Source organism: Notolepis coatsorum (genome assembly GCF_963971535.1).
Source record: "Notolepis coatsorum genome assembly, chromosome: 7".
Lineage (NCBI taxonomy): Eukaryota > Metazoa > Chordata > Actinopteri > Aulopiformes > Paralepididae > Notolepis > Notolepis coatsorum.
The window spans coordinates 89,357,413-89,380,797 of NC_140171.1; the positions used below are offsets into that span (position 1 = coordinate 89,357,413).

Genomic DNA, 23,385 nt, shown 5'->3' on the forward strand with positions numbered 1-23,385 from the left:
CAAGTAGACTTGTGTTCCACCTGAGGTCTTTATAACAGAATTGTGAGCGAGAATTCCTACTGCTGCATTATTCACAGGGAGGGGAATGTGCAACCACATAGCACAAGCCCTGACGAGCAAACGCCATTTGTTCTGCATCCATGACTTGGTTATGTAATGGTTGGAGTACTGCATGGCTCACATGCACAAGACACAGGGTCCTCTGGCTATGAAGACGGACCCAGTGAACAGCACTCAGACATGGCGTCACATGCTGAGAGACCTCTATGTGGGTCACAGATCCTTAGAGCCCATTTTAATTGATGAAATTAATTTAATTGAAAGAAACCCAGCATGGTTGGGTTAAAAGCAGGGCATCTTCCGACGACCAAATGGTCTGTGGTGAGCAGCGGGTAGAAGACCAAATGGTCTGTGGTGAGCAGCGGGTAGAAGACCAAATGGTCTGTGGTGAGCAGCAGCAGGTAGAAGACCACACGACCACAGTCCATATTGACTACTGATCTAGAGTCAGCTTCACTCTTAGTTTGACTATAGGCATGAGGACTATAGTGTTCCTGCTCGTTGACTCCAGATCAGCACCTCAACCCTGGGAGGCTTTGTGAATATGGAGATATCATGGTTTTATGATTATTATTATTATTATTATTATTGGGTAATTTAGTATGTGACACTATGAAGGGACAAAAGAACACAAGCATTTTATAATCAAATGTATTTTATTGTAAAGAATATATCGTATATATTTAATTTAAAGGTGACATGCATTTTTCAGTCTCTAGCATTGTATTATAGTAATAGGAGTTAGTATCAATGTGTTTTTGTGTCTAAATACCATATTGGCGGATTGCTCTGATTCAGCTCAGACCATTTCCTGCTAGATTTAATTAGGTCATCCTGATTTGAGGCATGTCGTGACGTCACCCGGGCCGTGTCTATGCCAAATACAACGCAGTTCGGTTTCCGGGTTCCTCTGATTGGCCACGACGCCCACGTGACCCCGCGCTAGCACGCCCCCTTATCCACGCCTGCCGCTACGCCGCGCCAAGCTCCTCTGTGTGTTGCAGCGCGCGGCAGAGCGGCAGAGGTCCCTGTGTTCTCGCTTCCTCAATTTATACGCATGGAAGTATTGACTACGCCGTAACGAATCATTAAAAAAATATACCGTTAAAGGGGAACTCCAACATTTTGGGAAATTAGCTTATTTAACATCTTCCCTGGAGTTAGACAAGAAGATACATACCTTTTTTGTCTCTGTGCGTGCATTTTAGCTTTGGGAATAGACGCTCCGTTAGCATAGCTTAGCTTCATCACTGGAAGTGAGGCAGGACAGTAGCCTTACAGTGTATTGCAAGGTCTGACATTGACCAAATTTGATATGCATGACCTTGGTGGGCTCTAGGTCAACTCCTGAAAAGGGGGTCAATGTCAGACCTTGCAATCAAAAGTTAGGGGGCGCACTGAAATTATGGCAAGGGTTATTAGCCCCCTAACTTTTGATTGCAAAGTCTGACATTGACCCCCTTTTCAGGAGTTGACCTAGAGCCCACCAAGGTCATGCATATCAAGTTTGGTCAATGTCAGACCTTGCAATACACTGTAAGGCACTGTAAGGCTACTGTCCTGCCTCACTTCCAGTGATGAAGCTAAGCTATGCTAACGGAGCGTCTATTCCCAAAGCTAAAATGCACGCACAGAGACAAAAAAGGTATGTATCTTCTTGTCTAACTCCAGGGAAGATGTTAAATAAGCTAATTTCCCAAAATGTTGGAGTTCCCCTTTAACTGGAATATGTTGTTTCTTTACACATATGTTGGATTATGTAATTGGTTTGTCATGACAAACCAATAAAATCACTACAGAGCTCTCATATTTGCTATGAGTGGCGACGACTTGACTTTCACTTTCGTATTTCGCTTTCGTCTTGTTTAATCAGCCGCTTCTAAAGTCGCTGTCGAAGCCTGTTTCCGCCTCCGCCTGCTAAAGTTCTGGTAAGTTTAAAGTGCTAAGTGCTGCTAAGTGCTTTATAATATTGTATTTTATAATATTGTCGCGCATCACGCGCAATGCCACTCTGAGTCAAGAGCTGTCATTGAAGTGGGTGGTGTTACCAACAGCGTTCACCCTGATGTAAAGTAGCGAGTATTGGTTTGTCATGACAAACCAATTACATAATCCAACATATGTGTAAAGAAACAACATATTCCAGTTAACGGTATATGTTTTTAATGATTCGTTACGGCGTAGTCAATACTTCCATGCGTATAAATTGAGGAAGCGAGAGCACACAGGGAGCTTGGCGCGGCGTAGCAGCAGGCGTGGATAAGGGGGCGTGCTAGCGCAGGGTCACGTGGGCGTCGTGGCTAATCAGAGGAACCCGGAAACCGAACTGCGTTGTATTTGGCATAGACGCACCCGGGCCTGGGTAAGCGGACAGTGATGCGATTGGCTCTGTGGTTGGAGCTAATGCCCGCCCACAATCTACCGAGACTAAACAGCGAGTGGAAACCACTTCCTCATACTGGGAGGCAGAGTGAAACCCGACACCTCTGCATGCACTCTGAGAGAGAGATAGAGAATAGAGAGAGAGAGGGAGAGACGGAGGGAGAGAGAGAGAGAGACCACTGTGCAAACACTCCGCGCGCAGGTCCCCCCCCCACACACCGCCCCGCGGAGAGCAGAATGATACAGAGGGAGAGCGTGAAAGAAAGAAAAAAAAAAGAAGAAAGGAAGAGAGAGGGAGGGAGGGAGGGAGAGAGGGTAGGGGGGGGGGGGGGGGCCTTATCAATAACGGCCTGTCTTTTTCCACTGCAACAGCCCCATGTCTGCTGGACGCACACAAGGAAGTGAATCCTCTCTCTCTCTCTCTCTCGCTCTTGCTCTTGCTCTCGCTCTCTCTCTCCCCCACCCCCCCCCTCTCTCTCTCTCTCTCTCTCTCTCTATCTCTCTCGGTCTACCAGTCGCAGACTGTGTGGGCTGACTGTCACTCAAAGTGCTTATGGGCGGAGCCAGGCCATAACAGCCTGAAATCCTGAGGCTGAAAAATTATGGTTTTGAGTACTTGATTAGAAATATAAAACAATGCATTTAAAAAAAAAACGTACAGATGTCTTCAATAGACTCACAGGAATTGTGTAAAGTTGCCCAAATAGTGCAAGGAATAGCAATGCATGTCCCCTTTAATATTTAATATATATTTAATTATTTTAGAATAGTTCTTCTAATATAGCTAGTGAACTGAAATATTATCCAGTTCTTTTTTGTAAAGATATATATAAATGATATATATAAAATATATATAAATGAAAAACTGTTACACATTTGCTGGAAAATGTATTTTTTTCTTTTCCTAAAATCTTGAAAAATTACGTAGGCAACAATTATGGTATGAGGCTAACGACATGTTGCAGCATGTGAAACAATGCTGGGAAGTTGCCTACTGCAGCGTTAACGCAAGGCTGAATAACCGTAGCTGCATTTCAGTTTCATTTAATTTCAAACCTTTTATTTAAACTCGAAAGGCAACTGAGGTTTCCCTCATTTACAGTCATGTCGAGTGTACATACTGTACAGAAATAAATTTTAAAAAGCATAAAATTACGCGGCATATAAAACAACAAGATGAGGCAAAGAGCAAGGATAACAAATCAATTAAAACACGTACAACTTGATTGACAAAGGTTGGCGATCATGGTTTTAAACATGGTGGGAAGAATCTCTAGCTTTAAGGACTGTTCATTCCATGAGCTGGCGAAATGCAGATACAATAGCTTCTCAAATGTGTACAGTTTGTAAACCGTGACATTTATAAGTGCGGTTATAGTGAAACTGGTTAGAATAGAATAGAATAGAAATACTTTTATTATTATCCCGTGGGAAATTAGAGGAAGTTAATCCCAACATTGATGATATTCCTTAACTAGAAATGTTAGCGTTGTTTTCAAATGTCTTTACTCAACATAAACATGCAATATTATCTGGAATGGATGTACATAGAGCTGCCGCGGTATTGATTATTTCCTTACCGCACAAATTTGCAAAATATTTCCTACCGCCGCGGTTATTACCGCATGCACACAAAAAATGTAAAAAAAAAGTTTGAATGCATTTTTTTTTTAGTAGTAGTAGTCTACTCTTTATAGCATATAGCCTGCCTCTAGTCTAAATGTCTATTTTTAGAGGATGACTTTGCAGCATGAATATTGTTTGGGATTCGGCAAGCACGCATTAGTTATTGAAAGTGAAACACGGATTCGAAGTTTACCCTCTGGTCGTGCGCCGTTCACTCGGTGTCGCGGGCAGGGGTGGTTACCCCCCCGACCCTTTCTTATTATTATTACTATAAAGTTACTACTTTATAATAAAGGCATTCGTTTTGTGGCATTATCAGCGTATTTACCGGACAATAGCAAGGCAAGCAATACTCTATTCATATCTCAGTTCCTTTCTTTGCTCAGAGCGTGCTGAGTTGTCCCATTCTGCGGTCTGTTAATAAAGTTTTCAATCAGACAAGTGTATAGAACGAAGGGCTTTTATTATAACATTCGTTGCAGACAGTAAAATCATTATGTCTCGTTTAGTACTCCTTAGGAGCGATCGTAGTCCACTCCGGCGGAGAGTTAAAGCTAACGTTATTAGCCGTGTTGTGATGATCTGACATTCAGGAAGTAAAAACCTAATACGCGCTTGCCGATTGGTGGTAACACACTGCATGACGCTACAACGTGTGACGCGTCTCTCTTCTGACCAATCAGTGGTCTGCAATGTTTCACGTGACTTTTCTGGTACCCAATAGGGTCGCTTGGAACCTCGATAGATGAGTAGGGTATATCTGCAGAGCCGCAAGCCCAACGAGAGGAGGGTAATTTATTATTATTATTATAAAAAACAGCGGTGACGCGGTATTCAGCCTACTCTGCGGTGGCCGTGATGTAACAGCGATACCGCGGTAATGCGGTAATCGCGGCAGCTCTAGATGTACACTTCATATCTCACTTGACACTTTGCTACTGAACTATCTGCTAACAGAACAGACTCTAGATCTGTGTCAATTTGGCCTAAAGCTTTCATAATTTTTGGGGAATGACTATAATCCATTGGAGCTGCACTTGAAAGAGGATTTCAGCTCGCACAATGCCCGCACTGTGGCCTGCTTTTACAAGAACACATTCTTTTATTCCACACATAAAGGCTCCTTTGTGCCTCTCGAGGAGTCCTGTTATCTTGGGATCGCCGTCCAAAATGGTAGTGAAGTACAGTATGGTAACGACGACCACGAGGGTGGAGGCAGAGCAATCGGTTGAGACTGCAGTGTAGACAGCCAGTGTAGACTGCAGTGTAGACTGCAGTGTAGACAGCCAGTGTAGACTGCAGCCAGTGTAGACTGCAGTGTAGACTGCAGTGTAGACAGCCAGTGTAGACTGCAGTGTAGACTGCAGTGTAGACAGCCAGTGTAGACAGCCAGTGTAGACAGCCAGTGTAGACTGCAGTGTAGACAGCCAGTGTAGACTGCAGTGTAGACAGCCTGAGCCAGTGGACCTTGACTGATGCCTCTAGGTCAGTGGTTCCCAAAGTGTAAGGTGCGACCCCCTAGTGGGGCGTGGAGGTACTGTATGTGGGGCGCGAGAAGGAATTAAGAATAATATTAATTTAGCCTACCAAAACTGATAAACACCAATGTCAACAAAAATGAACTGAGTTAATGTGTTATTCTTTATACAGACCACATTCAGAAGCCTAAATGTTTTGCCACAAAAGGTTATTATTATTTGAATGAAAATAAATCTCCTATCTTACTGTAGGCCTACAACATTTTAATTAGGCCTAATTATTTCACAGTGGCACAGGATCATTTGCCAAGCTTTTGTTCATTTTCTAATAAAATATATAAAACTAATTGTGTCTTGTTATGTTAATCTTGTCTTGTAGCCTAAAATTTATTCTAGCCTATATCTAGGTGGGGACCAGGTTAGGTGGGGCTCGGAAATATTTCCAATGACCCAAGTGGGGCCTGATTGAAAAGCTTTGGGAACCGCTGCTCTTGTAGGGATGTGAAAAGGTTTGGGAACCCTGCTCTAGTCAAGTCAAGAGTCGAGAGTTTTATTTGTCACGGCATACAAGTATACAATGAAATGCGGGTGGTCTTGCCCGCAACAATGTGCAATACAGTGGTACAACATATAATAGAATCCAATAAAAACAACATTGTGCAATAACGGGTAACAGGTAACATGGTGTGACATCTCGGTATCTGTACATAGTTATTTACAGAGCATATAGGACATGCTAGGTAGCTTTGGTAGTGCAATACACTGTTACTGTTGCTATACTAATTTAAAGTGGCCTTTCCTTTTGGCAATAAGTGTGGGTGTGTGCGGCATGAGTGTGTGCCCGCTCATGTTAAAGTGGCTGCTAGTGTGTGAGCGTGTACAGCGTGCGTGTCGTGTGTGTGCTCATGTGTGCTTGTGTGTGGATAGTTCAGTGTTCTGTGGCACTCAATGTTCATTGTTCAAGGCTCTGATGGCCTGGGGGAAGAAGCTGAGCCTAAGCCTCTCTGTCCTAGTAGCTGGGGTTCGCAGGCGTCTAGGTTGTAGGGATGTGAAAACAGGGCTCCAGACTAACTTTTTACATTGGTTGCACCAGTGCGCCTAACTTTTTCATTTAGGTGCACCAGCACATAATTTAGGTGCACCCACACATTTCCACTGCGCCTTTTGCCGCTGCAATAATACATTTTAAGCGTTACCTTTACCATTACCTTTTTTGTCAGTTTCCATACACATTAGTAATTTCTTACGATGTTATGTAAATTATTGTAAAAAAATAACATTGTATTACAGTTAGCTCGCAAAGTCCAATCCTTCACTTTTTTATGTCTATTTTAACTAGAGCTGGGCCGTTAACGGCGTTAACGTGCTGCGCTAACGCGATACTATTATCGCGCGATAATATAATTAACGCATTAATCTAAAAAAAATAAAAAAAAAATGTTGTACCTTTATTTACCCAGGGTAGGTTTTCAGGAACGCCCTGCTTCACATTCACACAGTTCCATTCACACCTGGGAGCTGCCCAGTACAACCACAGTTGACACCATTGGCCACTGAGCAACTCCACTGGAGCAGTTGATTTGCATTGGCACCCAAAGGGAAAAATATTATAGGCACTATAAGTAGACATCGCTACATAAAACAAGCTGGTCTGCCTGAGTGACTGGTGGAAGAAGGAGAAATAGAGATTGGACTGATTGAATCAAGCCATGTCACATAGTTCAAGTTTGAAATGCTTCTTTCTGTTTTGCTCCTGAGAGTGTGCTAGATACTGTACTGTTCTGTACTGGTAATATTATTTATTTGTGTTTAACTTCTGAATAAAACAACTTATTAAACACAAGTACATCTTATTGAACATTATTTTGATATTTCATTACCAATTATCATAGCAAAACAGCTTTTTCAAACAGTCTGTAATGCATTTTGGAAACGGGACATGGGCTCATGGTGTAATGGGCCACCTGGCCTGAGAAACATAAGGAGGAAAGAAAAAGTAAGGACTTACTTCTGGTCATTATTTGGGTAGAACACACATATTTTGAATGCCTTCGGCAGGTTTTTTTTAATTTTTTTTAGCCATTTTAATCTAGATTAGTATATTAGTATTGTATATTAGTACACTGCATAGTATATTGTATATTATGGTAACTCAGTTACGTCTATTCTGCATCGAACATTGTACATATGTCTATACTGAACACTGTGACCTCATTTTTTACTTCTAATTTACATGCTATACTATGTTATTTTATTTCATACTTATCTTGTCTTGCACAGTCTCTGGAGCGTAACAGTAAGAAGCATTTTGTATAAAAGTATTCTGTACTTCTGTATGACAACTATTAAAGAAACTTGAACTTGAACTTGAAGCTAGAATCCAAGTGTACGACCAAGTGGTGACAACAGAAGAAGAGAAGCTAAACATCGTAGTGGATAGCGAGAGGAGAACAGTCGACCAAATGCCTGCTCCTACAAGTCCTCCTTCCTCGTATGTGCTCTCTGCACCAAGAACTGTAGTCTCCTCCCCGGGTGAAAGTACATCAGACTCGGAGCTTGTCAGGGTCCTGGCAAATACAGTGAGTTCAAACTGAATCCCCATTCCTGAACCTGTAGTATTCAAAGGGAATCCATTGCTGTACAGTGACTGGAGACATAATTTCAAACTCTGATAGATCAGAAGAACATCCAGGAAAATGAAAAGATCTAGCATCTCCACAAGTATGTAGATGGAGATGCAAGAAAGGCGATCGATGGCTATTTCCTACTCGGCACAGCATCCGCTTATGTTGTGGCGTGGAAGCTTTTGAACGAGAGATATGGAAACCCATTCACTATCACACAGAAGGAAAACGGGCACTACGAGATGCCCCTGTCGTTCAAAGGGGAATGACCAGAGCTACCTAACAACAAGATCAGCGCAATCCACCACCTGAAAGGTCTCGAAAGAAAACTAAACAAAGAAAGTAAGCTAAAAAAGCTCTGGACGAAGACGGGATCCTCAGGGTGGGAGGATGTCTAGGTCAAACAGCGCTACACCCCCACATAAAACATCCAGCAATACTTCCACAGAAAAGCCACATCTCATCCCTACTCATCAAACACCACCACGAAAAGATCCGACAACAAACGCACTCAGAGCTAATGGATGGTGGATCATGGGATGCAGCAGCACTGTCTCGTCGCACCTCTACAGATGTGTCAAGTGCCGAATGTACAAAAGAACGCACCAACGAAAATACAACTATCGAAGAAAGAAAAGATGCTGAGCTTGCTATCATCAAGCTTGCTCAAGAAGAGGCCTTCCCAGCTGAGATAAAAAGACTCAAGCAAAAGCATGAACTTGCCAAGACCGCAGAAAGGTGAAGCTGCTAGTAAGCCACACCACATACGATAGCAAAGGGAAAGCTACAACCAGTACTGTTGTGAAGGGCCAGATTAAACTGAGAATCTACCTTTATTGTTTGATATACTTTGTATATTATTTATATATACACGGTATATCCCTTTACCTACGTTCAAACCAGAGTAATATTCGCTCTCCTATTGGACAGCGCCCCCAGGCGCCAGCGCGCAAGCCCCCAACGGCAAGTTCAAAGACAAGTGCAGGCATGTCGGAACATGCCCGGAGTCAGCGTAGTGATACCAGACAAGGACTGAGGTTGGGACTAGATATTCACTTAAGTATAAATACAGCGCAAGGTGCGCACACCGTGCTTAGCTTCGTGTCTTCGTTCAGTACCTTACCCACCTTCACCACGAGTCAACGTGCAGTGAAGTGAGCAACCTTGCGTCTAACAGAGCATTGAGAACCGCGTGCGAATAGAATGGTAAAAGTGTCAGAGTTTAATGAAGTAACGTTGAGTTCGACTTAATCTAATGTGAAGTAAATAGTCGTTCATTTATTGTATATCGTGCGGCCACAGTTCGTTCGTGTGTAGCATTACCCAGCGGTTCGTCGTGTCTTTAGCTAGTGTACTTAACCAGGGTGTGTGGCCTAAATACGTCGCCCACACCCGAGGAGTCCTAGGCGGAGAACCGTTGGACATGTACACAGGAGAATCGGAGTCGGCGATTGCAGAACCATTACTGGTTGGATTATATTGATTTGGAACGTGGTACCCGGAGAAGAGCATCGTTGATTTCCACTATCGTTTGGGATTCAACCTCGTGAGGATTACAACTCGGGCCGGCCTCGTGGACGGAGGCTGGCTAGCTGTCATCAATGCTGTCGAGCATTTGGATTACAATTATTACTTTGCTGCTGATCAAGGGATTTACAAGGACCGACTCCTGTACCTGGAGTCTCTTTATTCCTCATTGAATCAGACGGAGTACCCGAACATTCCTCTACCCTCCAGGCCTTACACCCCCGGAGGGAACCCATTGTCTCCAGTCAGTACCAGTGTTGCCCTATATAGTTGCTACTATACGACAGGTGGTGTCAACTTAGACCCATCGTAGGATTCCTGCTATTCTTAGTGACTCATGCTATTGACTGACTTTACGTATATTCTTCGCCATACAAGCGCGACCCTAATTCTCATTCTGTAACCTAATGTTGCATAATAATAATAAATTACCCTCAAATACTATTTCTTTGTCAATGCCGTGTTCTTGTGGGTGTTCACCATCTATATTTGATGTACTGTCTGGCCAGTAATTAAAGTACATAACTAGCAGTGGTTTAATCTATCACAATCTTTAATACAGTCAGGGATTTGTAACCCCTCAGTTACAAGTACAGTGTATTTTAGAGAGACCAATACACAAGACATTGTTAGAAGCAGATTAGAGCACTAGTGAGTTTATTTAGCATTAATCTATTTGGCACTTACCCATTTCCTGCTTACCTTTACCCCTGAAATAGGAGTTTTTATTTTGTTATTTTAAGAGATACTTACCTGGTACCTGTGAGTTTATCTGTTGTAAAAACCCTTACCTGTAAACTTACCTTGTTTGTTGAATACAATTGACCTTCGAGACATATCCTTTGAAGTACCTGCAATAAGAAATTCCACAATTCCACATTCTATTAGTATAGGTGGGAGTGTAAATGCAGCAATGGTTACATACAGTTCAGTTATTTATGCTTACGATTTTATGTTTATTTTGCATATTAATAATAATACACATGATTGTATTTCATATGGTTTATATAGATAATTTGAATAGCACATGATTTCTTTTACTTTGTCTCATTTAATATCCGGTGACGTGTTTCCGCCTTCTTTCTTTTGTGTCTTGACATGACCTGATGGATGGCTGTCTTGACCTTGCGGTCAATTCTGGCAAGTAAATGAAGATAGTTGTCTTAACAAGACAATCTAACAAGACGAAAACGAAATACATAAACAACACCAGGACTTCTCAATGTTCTCTTATACTGGTACACAGCCAACAAGATTTTACGGTTTGGATGGAGACTGGACAAGCTTCATTAAATCAGTTCAGAAATCTACTTGTGTAATGCGTCATGCCTGGAGGGAGTCACACAGTGTGCCGTGGGTTAAATCAGATGATGTTTTGTAGCTTAGCCCAATGCATGGAAGCGGACAGTGCCAGTTAGCCTTCCTGAGAGGTGTTAGTTGGACAATGCCTAGGCTAACCGGCCATGTCCGCTTCCATTCATTGTGCTAAGCTAGGCTAACATGCAGCCAGATAGCTTTCTACTGAACGCACAGAGACAAAACTGGTATCTATCTTCTTGTCTCTCTCTGGAGAAGTTGGCGTGTTCCTTTAACATGAATCACTTCAGACAAAAAAGCAACAGCTACGCACCCCTTCAAGAGATTCCCAGAACTAGAACAGGGCTTTCCCCTTCAAACAAGATGGTGCGGAGTACAGTGTATAAGGTATAAGCTGGCCCCAAGCTTTCACTGCAAAAAATAAATAAATAATTTAAATATTAAAATAAATGTAAAACTCATGGGTAGCGCTGGCGTGTTGTCATAATAAACTTTAAACTTTATTTGTATAGCACCTTTCATACAGAAATTGCGGCTCAAAGTGCTTCACAGCAGTAAAAAAATAAAAAAAAGTTAAGACGGGCATAAAATGAGGAATGCATAAAGTGCAGACATATAAAACATCGTTGGTTACTGTTGTGAAGGGCCAGATTAAACCGAATATATATATTTATTTATATATATATATTTAATTGTATTTGTATATTCTCTAATATTCCCTGATATCCCTTGTATATTCCTTGTACAATATGCATTGAATATCCATTCTAGCCTACTGAACATCCCATAATAGTCTCCATTCTACTATTGGTCGAGACCTTGGTGCCAGGCTGCCATACCCCTCAGACCCAGTTCAAACGTACCGCTCGACATGTACGAACAAGTCCTAGTTCCGCGTAGGAATTTGGCTACCGCACCACTAATGGGACTATTTGTTCATAGTGCGTATATATACTGCGCTACTAAAGTAGGACTTTCTTTTCAGTCCAGTTTCTTACCCTCCAATAGAGTCACAGACGTAAAGCCTCCCCGCGACGCCACGTGTGGGAGTAAGGCCAAGTTCGCCTACCATCGGTATTGAGACATCGTGTATATTAATATTTGAATAGTCATATTTGGCACTATATCGTCGAGTTGGACGTAGTCTATTAAGCTAATAATAGTCTGTTAATATATAGTGCTTCGTGCGGTGAGAATACTACCGTAGTCAGTACCCCATCGTTTCGGATGGGGTACATCGTTACGCATTCCTTTCTGTAGGACCTCTGTTGCCAAATTCTCATTGTCTATCAAGGTGCAGTGATGTGGAATGATATAAAAAATCTAACGGAAACATGTTCCACTTTAAATACATTTAAAAGCAAGCTTAAAAAATAACTACAGATCTTGTAGTCTTTAGTATCCTTGTGTATTTGTGAGTAGTCTTTTTTCTTCAATTTTTTCAACATTGTAATTGTTGTATAATGCTGTATGGTATGCATCTGTGTGTATGAGAGAGGGATATGCGCATGTGTGTTTGCGCATGTTAGTGGGGAGGAGGGGGGGGGGGGGGGTTCGGTGTAGTTATTCTATATAGGTTTAAGAGGGGGGGTCACTTATAAGCCTTTCGCCTTTATGACCTTTCCTGCACATTTGAACTGTTCTTATTTTACTTCTTTTTATTCCAGAATGTATGTTTGTTTCTTTTTATTCCAGAATGTACGTTTGTAAGTGCAAATAACAATAAACGATAAAGAATACCTGAATAGGCGGGGTGGGTCCTGGTTGTTGTAAACAGCGACTCCTACAGTTCGGTCGGGGCGCCTGCTAAGCGCGGATAGGATCTAAGTGGGATAGTGTGATCCTTCCACACGCTACGCCCTCTCAGTGAGAATCCGCGCTGCCAGGTGAAAAGAAGCGGTTGATTGGCTGGACGTGTGTCGGAGGAAGCACGTGGTAGCCTCCACTCTCCCAGACCGACTGTGGGGGGTAAGTGCGCAGCGACCAGGAAGGGGATTGGGAATTGGCATAACGACTAACATTGGGATGGGAGACAAATCGGAGGAAAAAGGAGGGGGAAAAAGATCAATAAATTAAAAAAAAAAGTACCTGAATAAACCGTATCATGAGGATGCAATATGTCAGAGGCATCTATTTCTGTCCATTAAGATCCTCTGTGGCTTCTTCTTTAACTCATTCAGCGCCACGGGTCGGCGTGCCAGAGGGCGCTAGAGCGCCATCGCTTTAATCAATGGGGAGACTGCGACATTTGCGAGTGCTTAAAATATATCTTATATTATAGCTATGGGTCTAATACACCCGTCCAATTGTCAGTGAGTTGCTTCCAGTCAACATGCACAAAACAGATTGTTTTTTTCATACATACATTTCCGTTTTATACCGTGGTGAATAAGAGTATATTTCCAGAGCATTCTGTCTAATCTCAAGAAACTCGAGCAAACAGCGCTTCAATGTATTTCCTTAGAAATCGTGCCATTTGTCGCTTGATTTATGAATCGTTCTGAAAATAACGCTAGATTATCGGTATTATATGTGTCATCATGCGTGAACAGAAGCGGGGGCTGAAAAATCACTTCTCAGTGCTTTGCCTGCAGCCAACGTCAGAAACACACACACACACACGCTCCGATGGTGGTGAAAGAAACATCGGATTAACCCAAGATTCGTAACATAGAGTCCTTACCTCACATCTGATGTCCTGCAAAAAGATTAATCCAATTCCTGATCGCCATTCCAAATATTGATCGCATTTATTGATCCAATGTTATATGTCCGAAAGGCATAATCCACGCTGCTCCCAGTCTCCCCAGTCCATGTTATAAATGTTACTCTTGCCAGAGAAGGAAAACCTGGACCGGACTTGTTAGATCAGCGTACAGCCCAAGGGGAAGGGATTTCAATGATGTGCAATACCGGCTGGAAGGCATAGGCAGCTGTATTTGCCCTTTTGCGAGCTCAGACCCATTCCCAATGATAACATCAGGCTGGATGGATGAAAAATGTATGGATATAGCTAATAAAAGAAATAACGATTAAAACCTGACTATACTCGTGATTGGCGCTGAACGGTTGGCGAGTTAACCCGACTATACTCGTGATTGGCGCTGAATGAGTTCATGCTCAGGAGGAACCTGATTTGGACTAAATGATGACTCTGGTGTCCCGTTGTGCTTTCAGTCATCCAGCTCGTGGATGGGAGGCCTGGAGGAGCCTCTAACGGGCTTCACCTGGAGGGGGGGCTGCGAGAGGGAGACCACCGGCATCCTGGCCTGGAGCGAGGTGTTTGTGGTGGACAAACCTGACGGCAGCAAGGTTTGTTCAAGATTAAATGCTTTTTATCAGAAGAAGATACTTTTATTGATTCCCGTAGGAATCTCATGCACACTTTCAGTTTCTTTATAGACGGGTGCGTAGGTGCGTAGGAGAACATTTCTATAAGCAAGAGAAGATGACTCCCTACACTGTCCTTTTACTGGCAATAGACTTTATTAAAAGTGTGTTTCAGTCCTTAGACTTTCATCAGGTTTTTCTGAAAATATTGCAAGTTAAAGGACTGTGCACAAGTTCTCTTCTCTTGCTTATTGATTCTCGTTGGGAAATGTGTCACATGGCAGCTCAAATTCAGTATACACTGTATAGACCACTGCACTTCCAGGTTACAATGAGCTCATGGGAGAGAGAGCGGGGGGAGAAAATGAATGAATGTGGATGAGAGCCTTGACATTAAGTGGTTGTAGCTACGGCTGTGGGGGTGCTGGAGACATCTACTTTTATACGCCCAAGTCTCCTGAATACGGAGAGACCAGTCCCAAGTTGACCGGCCCTTTCTCGGCCGAGCTATAGTCACTTTTCGTTCGGGATCGGGAGTAGGTGCGGAAAAGTGACTATAGCTCGGCAGAGAAAGTGCAGATCGATTTATACGTGATTCCAGAATAACTACATGGTTATCTGTCTTGCATGCTGATTCCAGAATAACTACACTGTTATCTGTCTTGCATGCTGATTCCAGAATAACTACAGTTATCAGTCTTGCATGCTGATTCCAGATGAACTACACAGTTATCTGTCTTGCATGCTGATTCCAGAATAACTACACAGTTATCCGTCTTGCATGCTGATTCCAGATTAACTGCACAGTTATCCGTCTTGCATGCTGATTCCAGAATAGCTACATGGTTATGTCTCCCATGCCGTTTCCATGACCTTGATTAGCATTGTACCCTGATTTGTCAACGTTTTTGTGTTTTTGGCAGGTTGCAGTTCTGTTAATCGACACACAAGGAGCGTTCGACAGCCAGTCCACCATCAAAGATTGTGCCACACTGTTTGCTTTGAGCACAATGACCAGCTCCTTACAGGTACAGCTTGGCTCCTTCCTCAATCCAAACTTCTGTGTCACAGTTTCTTTTTTATATAAATCTGTTTATTCACGTTTTTAAAATGTAACAACTTTATAAAAGATTTATACAAAATAAAACATCAACCCCAGCAGCACAGGCGATGGGAGGGGAGGTATGAGCAGGGTAATAAGCCATAAATATGGGCAATAAAATGAAATATGAATATAAAAATATGAGAAAGGTAAATGGTGTAAACAAAGGTGCAGATGAGGGCCTGTGCCCTACCGGATATAATATATGTTACAATAAAATAAATATAGGCAATAGAAAATAAAATTGTATCTGAATATATATACTATAAGTAGAAGTAAACCGTATACACAAGTACTGATAATTCCCTGACGAATACTTTGTTTTGGACCATTTATTTGCATGTAAGTCACCAGGTTTGTCAGTAACTTCCCATAGAAGCAGTTTGTGTCACGTCCTTCAGCAAAGCACTACACGCCAAAATGGCTCCAGTGATGTGGTCTAGTGGCCTGTAGAGCATTGTAGAGGTCTGCTGGTGTGACTGAGTGAGTGTGTAGCAGGGCCTGGGTGTGACTGAGTGAGTGTGTAGCAGTCAGGGCCTGGGTGTAACTGAGTGAGTGTGTAGCAGGTAGGGCTGGACAGTATGGTCTAAAATGTATATCACGGTATGATTTGAAGCATAGACTGTAACGGTATATATCGCGGTATATTAATTTATCTTAAAATGGCTAACGTTAGCCCGTTGCTGCGCTAAAGCAAGTCTCCTCTCAGCCTCCTTAGCCAAATTGAAATGCCCCTATATGACAAGGTCCGTGAGCAAGTGGAGAAAAACTCAGTACAATTAAACACTATGCAACGACCACTGCAAACGTTATCGTCAAGTAACGTTAACATCATTGCTACTGCTGTGACTAGCTGCTACGGTCTAGTCCAGTGGTTCCCAAAGTCGGGGTCGCGACCCAAAGGTGGGCCGCGAGATGATTATAAAAAAAAAGAAAAATCTCCAGGCCACTGAACTTAGAAGCAGGCCAGGACAGTGTTTCTAGTTGTATTCTAATATTCTATTTTTTTTTTTTTTTTTTATATTTTTTTTTTTTTGCACAAATCTCTCCAACATTCCAAACATCTCTTTCCACATCATCATATTCAATTTCCAGGATTTGCCTTTTTCTTTTTTGTAAGAACATACAAAACATGTAAAGGACTCATACAAATACATTAATAACTGACATGGAAAATAAAAAAAGACTTACGAAAAAAGAAACATACTATACTATACATTATGCGTATACATTCCTGATATATATACCTTGCATGTAGACCGAACTACCTTCGAGCAGGTATGTGCTGCATCCTCTATCGGGATGCCACCCTTCTCCATATTGCATGTGAGAGAACGCGCCCCAGACATATGCAGTTGTGCATGATAACATGCATGCACGCATGTCTCCGACACATGTATGTGGGTACGTGTATCACGTAAGCATGTGTACATGCCTCATATGTGTGTGTGTGCATCTTCCTGGTATGTGACTGTACTCCTATCTCTTGTGTGTGTTTCGTATCCATGTGTGCCTCTGCCCCCTATGCGAGTGTATATCTCAGATGTGTATATATATGTGCGTCTCAGCTACGTATGTGTGTGTCTCCTATATACATGTGTATCCCCCTTATGTGTCAGTGAAAGCTTATATTTCAACTATGTGTATATGTAGGTATGTGTATGCCTATTTCCTATAAATGAGTATGTGCATGTATGTGTGCCCCTGACGTGTATACCTTATCCTTGTGTATATGAGTGTGTGTAAACCTATTATGTACACATATGAATATGTGTATCCTAGATACTTGTATGCGGCTATACCTGCGCACATGTGAGTGTGATAGAGACAGTGACCGTTCCATAGACACACCATCCGGACATAAAATATATGTACATATATACACAATACATTATAAAGCACAAGTACCATCAGATCAAATCCCCTTTTTCATATTCATCCTTGATAATATTGTAATCCCATCTTAGTCATTTGTCCCCAGACCGTTCAGTCAGGTGTAGAAAACTGTCCCATACCTCAGCGAAAATATCCTCTCTCCCTGCGACTCTATACGTCACCCTTTCATATGATGCTGTCCGGAACATTAGTTCCATCCATTCTTTAAAAGTAATATCAACAGGTGATTTCCAATGTCGTAATGCAATTCTACATCCTGATATCATGGCCATTCTATACCACATTCCCCGGTATTTAGGCAGTTTAATCCCTTTCGGTACTATACCCAAAACACATGCCATTGGGGCGTTATTTATCTTCACATTCAAGACCTTACTTAGGAATATCACAATTTGATCCCACATTTTCCGGACCTTCTCACATTCGTACAACATGTGCAGTAAAGTGCCTGTCTCCTTCTCACATCTCCAGCAGATGTCACTGTCCCTTAATTTCAGTCTGGCCAGTTTACTAGGCGTCCAATAGCTTCTGTTCAACACTTTGTAAAAAAGAAGTTGTGATTGCGCCTCCCTAGAGAATTTACTCCATTTGGACACCAGTTTCTCCCACATTTCCTCAGTAATATCCTCACGTACATCGTTCTCCCAGCTCAATCTCAGACCCGCCAATTTGGGTGCATTGTATTCTCTTATAACATCATAAAATCTTGACGCACCGCCTTTCCTACGCCATCCTTTATAGAATATTTCTTGAATTGCAGTAATATTCTATTCTATTGTATTCTAAAATGTGACTATATGGTTTTATATTAACTTAATAAGTAAACAAAAACGAAAAATCTACTTATTTCAACGAACATTTCAAACTAAACTAAATAACAGATTATGCACATAAAACGCTGAAAACAACCGAAGCAACAATAGTATTTTAATGAGGCTATTATTATTATCATTATTATTTTGCTACAAGTTAGCCCTCTCATAAATAGCACATATAAATGAATGACTAACTTGAACTAACTTAATAGGATTGAAGTGATATTTGGCTTAAAAAATCGGTCGCCTGACAAAAAAAAAGAGAAAAAAAAGCCTGACGATGTGCATTGGGCCGCGGCTCTCTGACGCCTTATTTTCGGGGCCCCGGCCTGAAAAGTTTGGGAACCCCTCTAGTCTACCGGTCACAAGGTATGAAGGTATAGTCAAAATCCATACCGTAGCGCAAATTCATACCGTCCACCCCTAGTAGCAGGGCCTGGGTGTGACTGAGTGAGTGTGTAGCAGGGCCTGGGTGTGAGTGTGTAGCAGGGCCTGGGAGTGAGTGTGTAGCAGGGCCTGGGTGTGACTGAGTGAGTGTGTAGCAGGGCCTGGGTGTGAGTGTGTAGCAGGGCCTGGGTGTGACTGAGTGAGTGTGTAGCAGGGCCTGGGTGTGACTGAGTGAGTGTGTAGCAGGGCCTGGGTGTGACTGAGTGAGTGTGTAGCAGGGCCTGGGTGTGACTGACTGAGTGAGTGTGTAACAGGGCCTGGGTGTGAGTGTGTAACAGGGCCTGGGTGTGAGTGTGTAGCAGGGCCTGGGTGTGACTGAGTGAGTGTGTAACAGGGCCTGGTTTTATTTTTTCTTTATCTATGCAAGTAAACTTTATTGCCAGGGGCGACAGTGGCTCAGGAGGTAGAACAGTCGTCTGGTAATACAGAGGTTCCCGGTTTGATTCCCGCTCCACCCGGGCAGCGTGTCGAAGTGTCCTTGAGCAAGACACTTAACCCCTAACTGCTCCCAATGAGCAGGTTGGCACCTTGCATGGTTGTCTCCGCCGTCGGTGTGTGAATGGGTAAAATATGAGGAACAAATTCAAAAATGCTTTGTATAAAAGCGCTATATGCAACTCATAGTATTTATTCAGATTCAAATTTTGTATTGCCTATATATTTATTGTAACACCTTTGTTTACACTGTTTAATTTTCTCATGTTTATATTCAGATACATTTTGATTGCCTATTACCTCATTACCCCCCCTCCCCCATGCTGCGATGATGCCCGACTTTCCCCAAGGGGATCAGTAAAGGAATATCTTATCTTATCTTACATGACACCGAAATCTCTTTCACCAGTGACCTGTTTACAATATATATATTTTATATATATATTTAAAAAAAACACAATTGAACATTAACACTTTGAGTGCCACGCCGGGTTTTCCTTTTTACCCCCTTGATGCCACGGTCCACGGCCAATGTTAACGTTAATAACGCCTAATCTATGTTTTAAATTATGGTTATGTGTCTAATCTGCCCGTCGCTTATCAAAGACTCATTTTCCTGTCAACATTGGCAAGGCAGATTGTATTTTTATCGCTTCATTTCCGTTTGATAGCATTTTGAAAATCACCCGTTTTCCGGGGAAAAACGACACGTTCTATGATAATCGCCTTTTACTGGAATATTCCAGAACGTTGTCATTTGTCTGCCTATTTATGAATCGTTTTCAAATAAAAACGCTAGATGATCGATTATGTGTGCGCACGCACGCTCGTGCCGTGCGCTGATAATCGCTGCTGTTATTTCCTCATGGCTTTTACAGTCAAAACAGCTATATCACATAATAAAACGCTTATATCTCCGTGAAAACGAGTCTGATTATCCTAACACTGATAACATAGCTTCCTTACCTGAGGTCAGATGGTATCCAAATGGTTTATTCCAATTTCCGATCGCCATTCGAAAAAATCGATAAATGTATTGATCAACCGTGTATACAGTAGAACACATGATCCGCGTGGCTCAGAGGCTCCAGAATGAACTCTGGTAGACCCCGGCTGCATCAGTGAGAAGTAAAATGTGGAGTCAGAAATCCGTTCTCCCATTCACTTTCATTGAGTCCATTCCAAAAGGGTGATTTACCATCTGGGAGACGATAGGGGGCGCTTTTTTCAGATCTGAGCGCCGGCGGTCCCTGGATCTCCAACGGTAGGCTCGCGTGATGCAATATGATTTCAGATCGCTAATAAAAAAAAAAAAAAAAATAACCCGAATATTCTCGGGCGTGGCACTCAACGGTCGGGGCGTAAACCCGAATATTCTCGGGCGTCGCACTCAAAGTGTTAGGTTCAGCGCCAGAGGTCGCTGTGGGCGTATGGCTGTGTGTGCCAGCGATTTGTTCAATGGGGATAAATGCCAGTGTTTGCAGTGCTAAAACTATATTAAATATTATAGCTATGGATCTAATAACATAGTCGATGTGTCATTGAGTTTCTTTCGGTCAAGATGCAAAAAACAGATACTTTTTTCACCCATACATTTCCGTTTTATACCGTGGTGAATATGAGTATAGTTTTAGAGTAATTCTGTGTAATCCCATTTCATTATAAATCGTGCCATTCCTCGCCTGGATCAATAATCGATCTGAAATCAACGCTAGATTTTCTGTATTATGTTTCATCATGCATGCATGAATGAATGGGGGGGGTGGTTTCTATGCTTCGATCGCCACCAACGGAATACGTTACACAGTACATTACAGACACACGCTCCGATCGCGGGGAAAGAATGATCGGATCAACGCAAGATTGATAACATATAGCCCTTACCTTGTCTATGATGTACTGCAAAAAGAATAATCCAATTATCTGATTGCCATTCCAAGTACTGATCGCGATCGTGTTTCCAACATTGAACATGAACCCTCGTCGATGCATCCGTTATAACCGCTTGCCCTGCCCGAGTATTTAGACCCTGCACGCACGCCGCAGCTCGGCCCAGACACCAAGCCACAAAGTTTCAAATGGAGTGCAATAGCGGCCGCAAGGCATTAGGTGGCGGTATTGGACGTTTGCGATCTCAGACCCATTCCCAATGATAACATCAGGCTGGATGGATGAATTATGAAGAAAAATATTGAATAAAAGAAATAACAATGAAAACCCGACTTTTCTCGGGTTTCGCGCCCAACGTTCTGCGAGTTAACCCGACTTATGTCGGGTCTGTGTTAAACTCTAACATTCTAATGGAATGTAGTTATTCTTTTCTGTAGTTTGTTCTATTTGTACGGCGCACAATATTTACAACCAGTTTTGCCAAGCTCAGTTTTTACATGTGGTGTATCAGGGCTCTACACTAACCTTTTTCCCAAGGAGCACATGTGCTCCTAATTGAAAAGATTTAGGAGCACACAAAGAAATTTAGGAGCACACAAAAATATTTCAAGTAACAGAGTTTTTTTTATTAATTTTTTTAATAAATGTATATTTGTACTGTGCGTGCATGTGCAAACGGGAACGGGACACACATATGTGCAATAGCACATACCACCAAAGTCACTGGCCCACTGTGTGCGTGTGTGTGTATCTGCGTGTGCAAACGGGAATGGGACACAGACATTTGAACTATTAACACTTTCTCTACCAAGGACGCCTAAACTCGTCATTCCCCGCCATGCTCATTCTGCCAATGACGCTGTAACACGTCATTGGGTCTCATTCTCGAACGTAGTTACGACAAAATATTTAGTCTTAGCCAGATTTCGGCCTATTTAAGACATATTAGGGCTGGGAGTGGGAGTCCTCAAATTTTCCTGAGATCTTATTTGAGAGCAGATCCAAGAGTGCTGAGGAGCACTCTTAAATATGCTCTCAGCCCACGATCAAATCTCATGATTGATTGACTAATATAAAACGTTATTACAACTTGACAGACTGTGTTCTCATAGTGATTCCTTCATGTTAACGCTACAGGCCTCCTTGGAATTAATTACTTGATCATAATTAAAATAAATATGACAATATTTGTACGATAATAAATTACGCATTTTATGTCGGAAAAATAAATAATATGGATTCATCTGATCACAGGGCAGCTGGATTAACCATATCTGAACCAGCTATTTTGGACAAATGTATAATTACTTTAATTACTCAGATATTCAAACACAATTATGCAATTATTGTGAAATGATTGACAATTATAATAATTTAATGCCTTCTGTGGAATTTGCATTTCTTATTTGTTACACATCTGTTTTAATGATTAATTATATACATTTGAAAGAATGCAGGTCAACATGCAATGTATCCCATTGATTGGTATTGATTGAAAACTTTATTAACAGATTGCAGAATGGGTACAGTACAGTACAGCTCAATTACATAAGGGGATGCAGACCAGAGAAAGAATTTCGTCTTGGTTACATCAGGGTCCCCCATTTTCAATTCATCATAACATATATGACACACACGACACAGATAGACAGTACTGCTACATCTATACATTTATGACATACCATATTTGCAAATACAGTACTGTTTGTGATACAAAAAGAGTCCACAAAAGAGAGTACATTTGACGTAGAAACTGTTGGAGGAGGTTGGAGGGGTGGTAGACGTACACTGTACAAGCAAAACTGTACATTGGAATATTGACAACCATACTTGGTCATTTACTGTACATTGGAGGGGGTTGATATAGCTATAAACCTGCATTCCTTCGAATATATCAATTTAACGTATATTGAAATACACTATATAGCCTATACACCAACACTGAAATGACAGTGGATAAATAAATAAGAACTAAAGCTAATCGGTGGAAATAGACTGCATTAATATTCCATAACAAGTCTTGTGTGCGCCTACGAATGAACAGTAGCCTATAGGCTTATGGAATAATAAGGCCTAACAAAATTAATAGTTGGTTTCCGGTTGCCGACCGACCCTGCCGATTTAGGTGCGACCCAATATATTTTATGAGTTTTTTTTTTTTTATTATTATTAAAAAAAAAAAAAAAAAAAAAAAAAAGAATAAAGTTTCATAGAAATCTTAGTCAAACATTTAGTATTATGGATATTAAACATGCTGGCAGAGTACATGCATCCATGTTGTTGTGAACATTTTAATTAAATAAAGAAATTCCCTATCCATAGTCGCCGTGGGAAAGAATAAAAAAAAATAAAAAAATCCCTACCATGGCCAAACTGACAACCAACAGGAAACCAACAATATATTTTACTTTGCCTAAGCCATACTGCTTCATTCATTACGCCCGCCGGCCCGTAGG

The 23,385-nt window shown here is 41.8% G+C and overlaps 1 protein-coding gene across 2 annotated transcripts in view; it reads left to right on the plus strand.

Moving 5' to 3' along the window:
* Nucleotides 1-23,385, plus strand: part of LOC311232501 (atlastin-2) — a 166,744-nt gene that overhangs the window by 81,291 nt on the left and 62,068 nt on the right. For both annotated transcript variants that reach the window (XM_084319326.1, XM_084319327.1), the window contains 2 exons: nucleotides 14,192-14,326; nucleotides 15,268-15,372. In XM_084319326.1, the coding sequence (XP_084175452.1) occupies nucleotides 14,192-14,326; nucleotides 15,268-15,372 (240 nt within the window). The remainder of the gene's footprint in view (nucleotides 1-14,191; nucleotides 14,327-15,267; nucleotides 15,373-23,385) is intronic.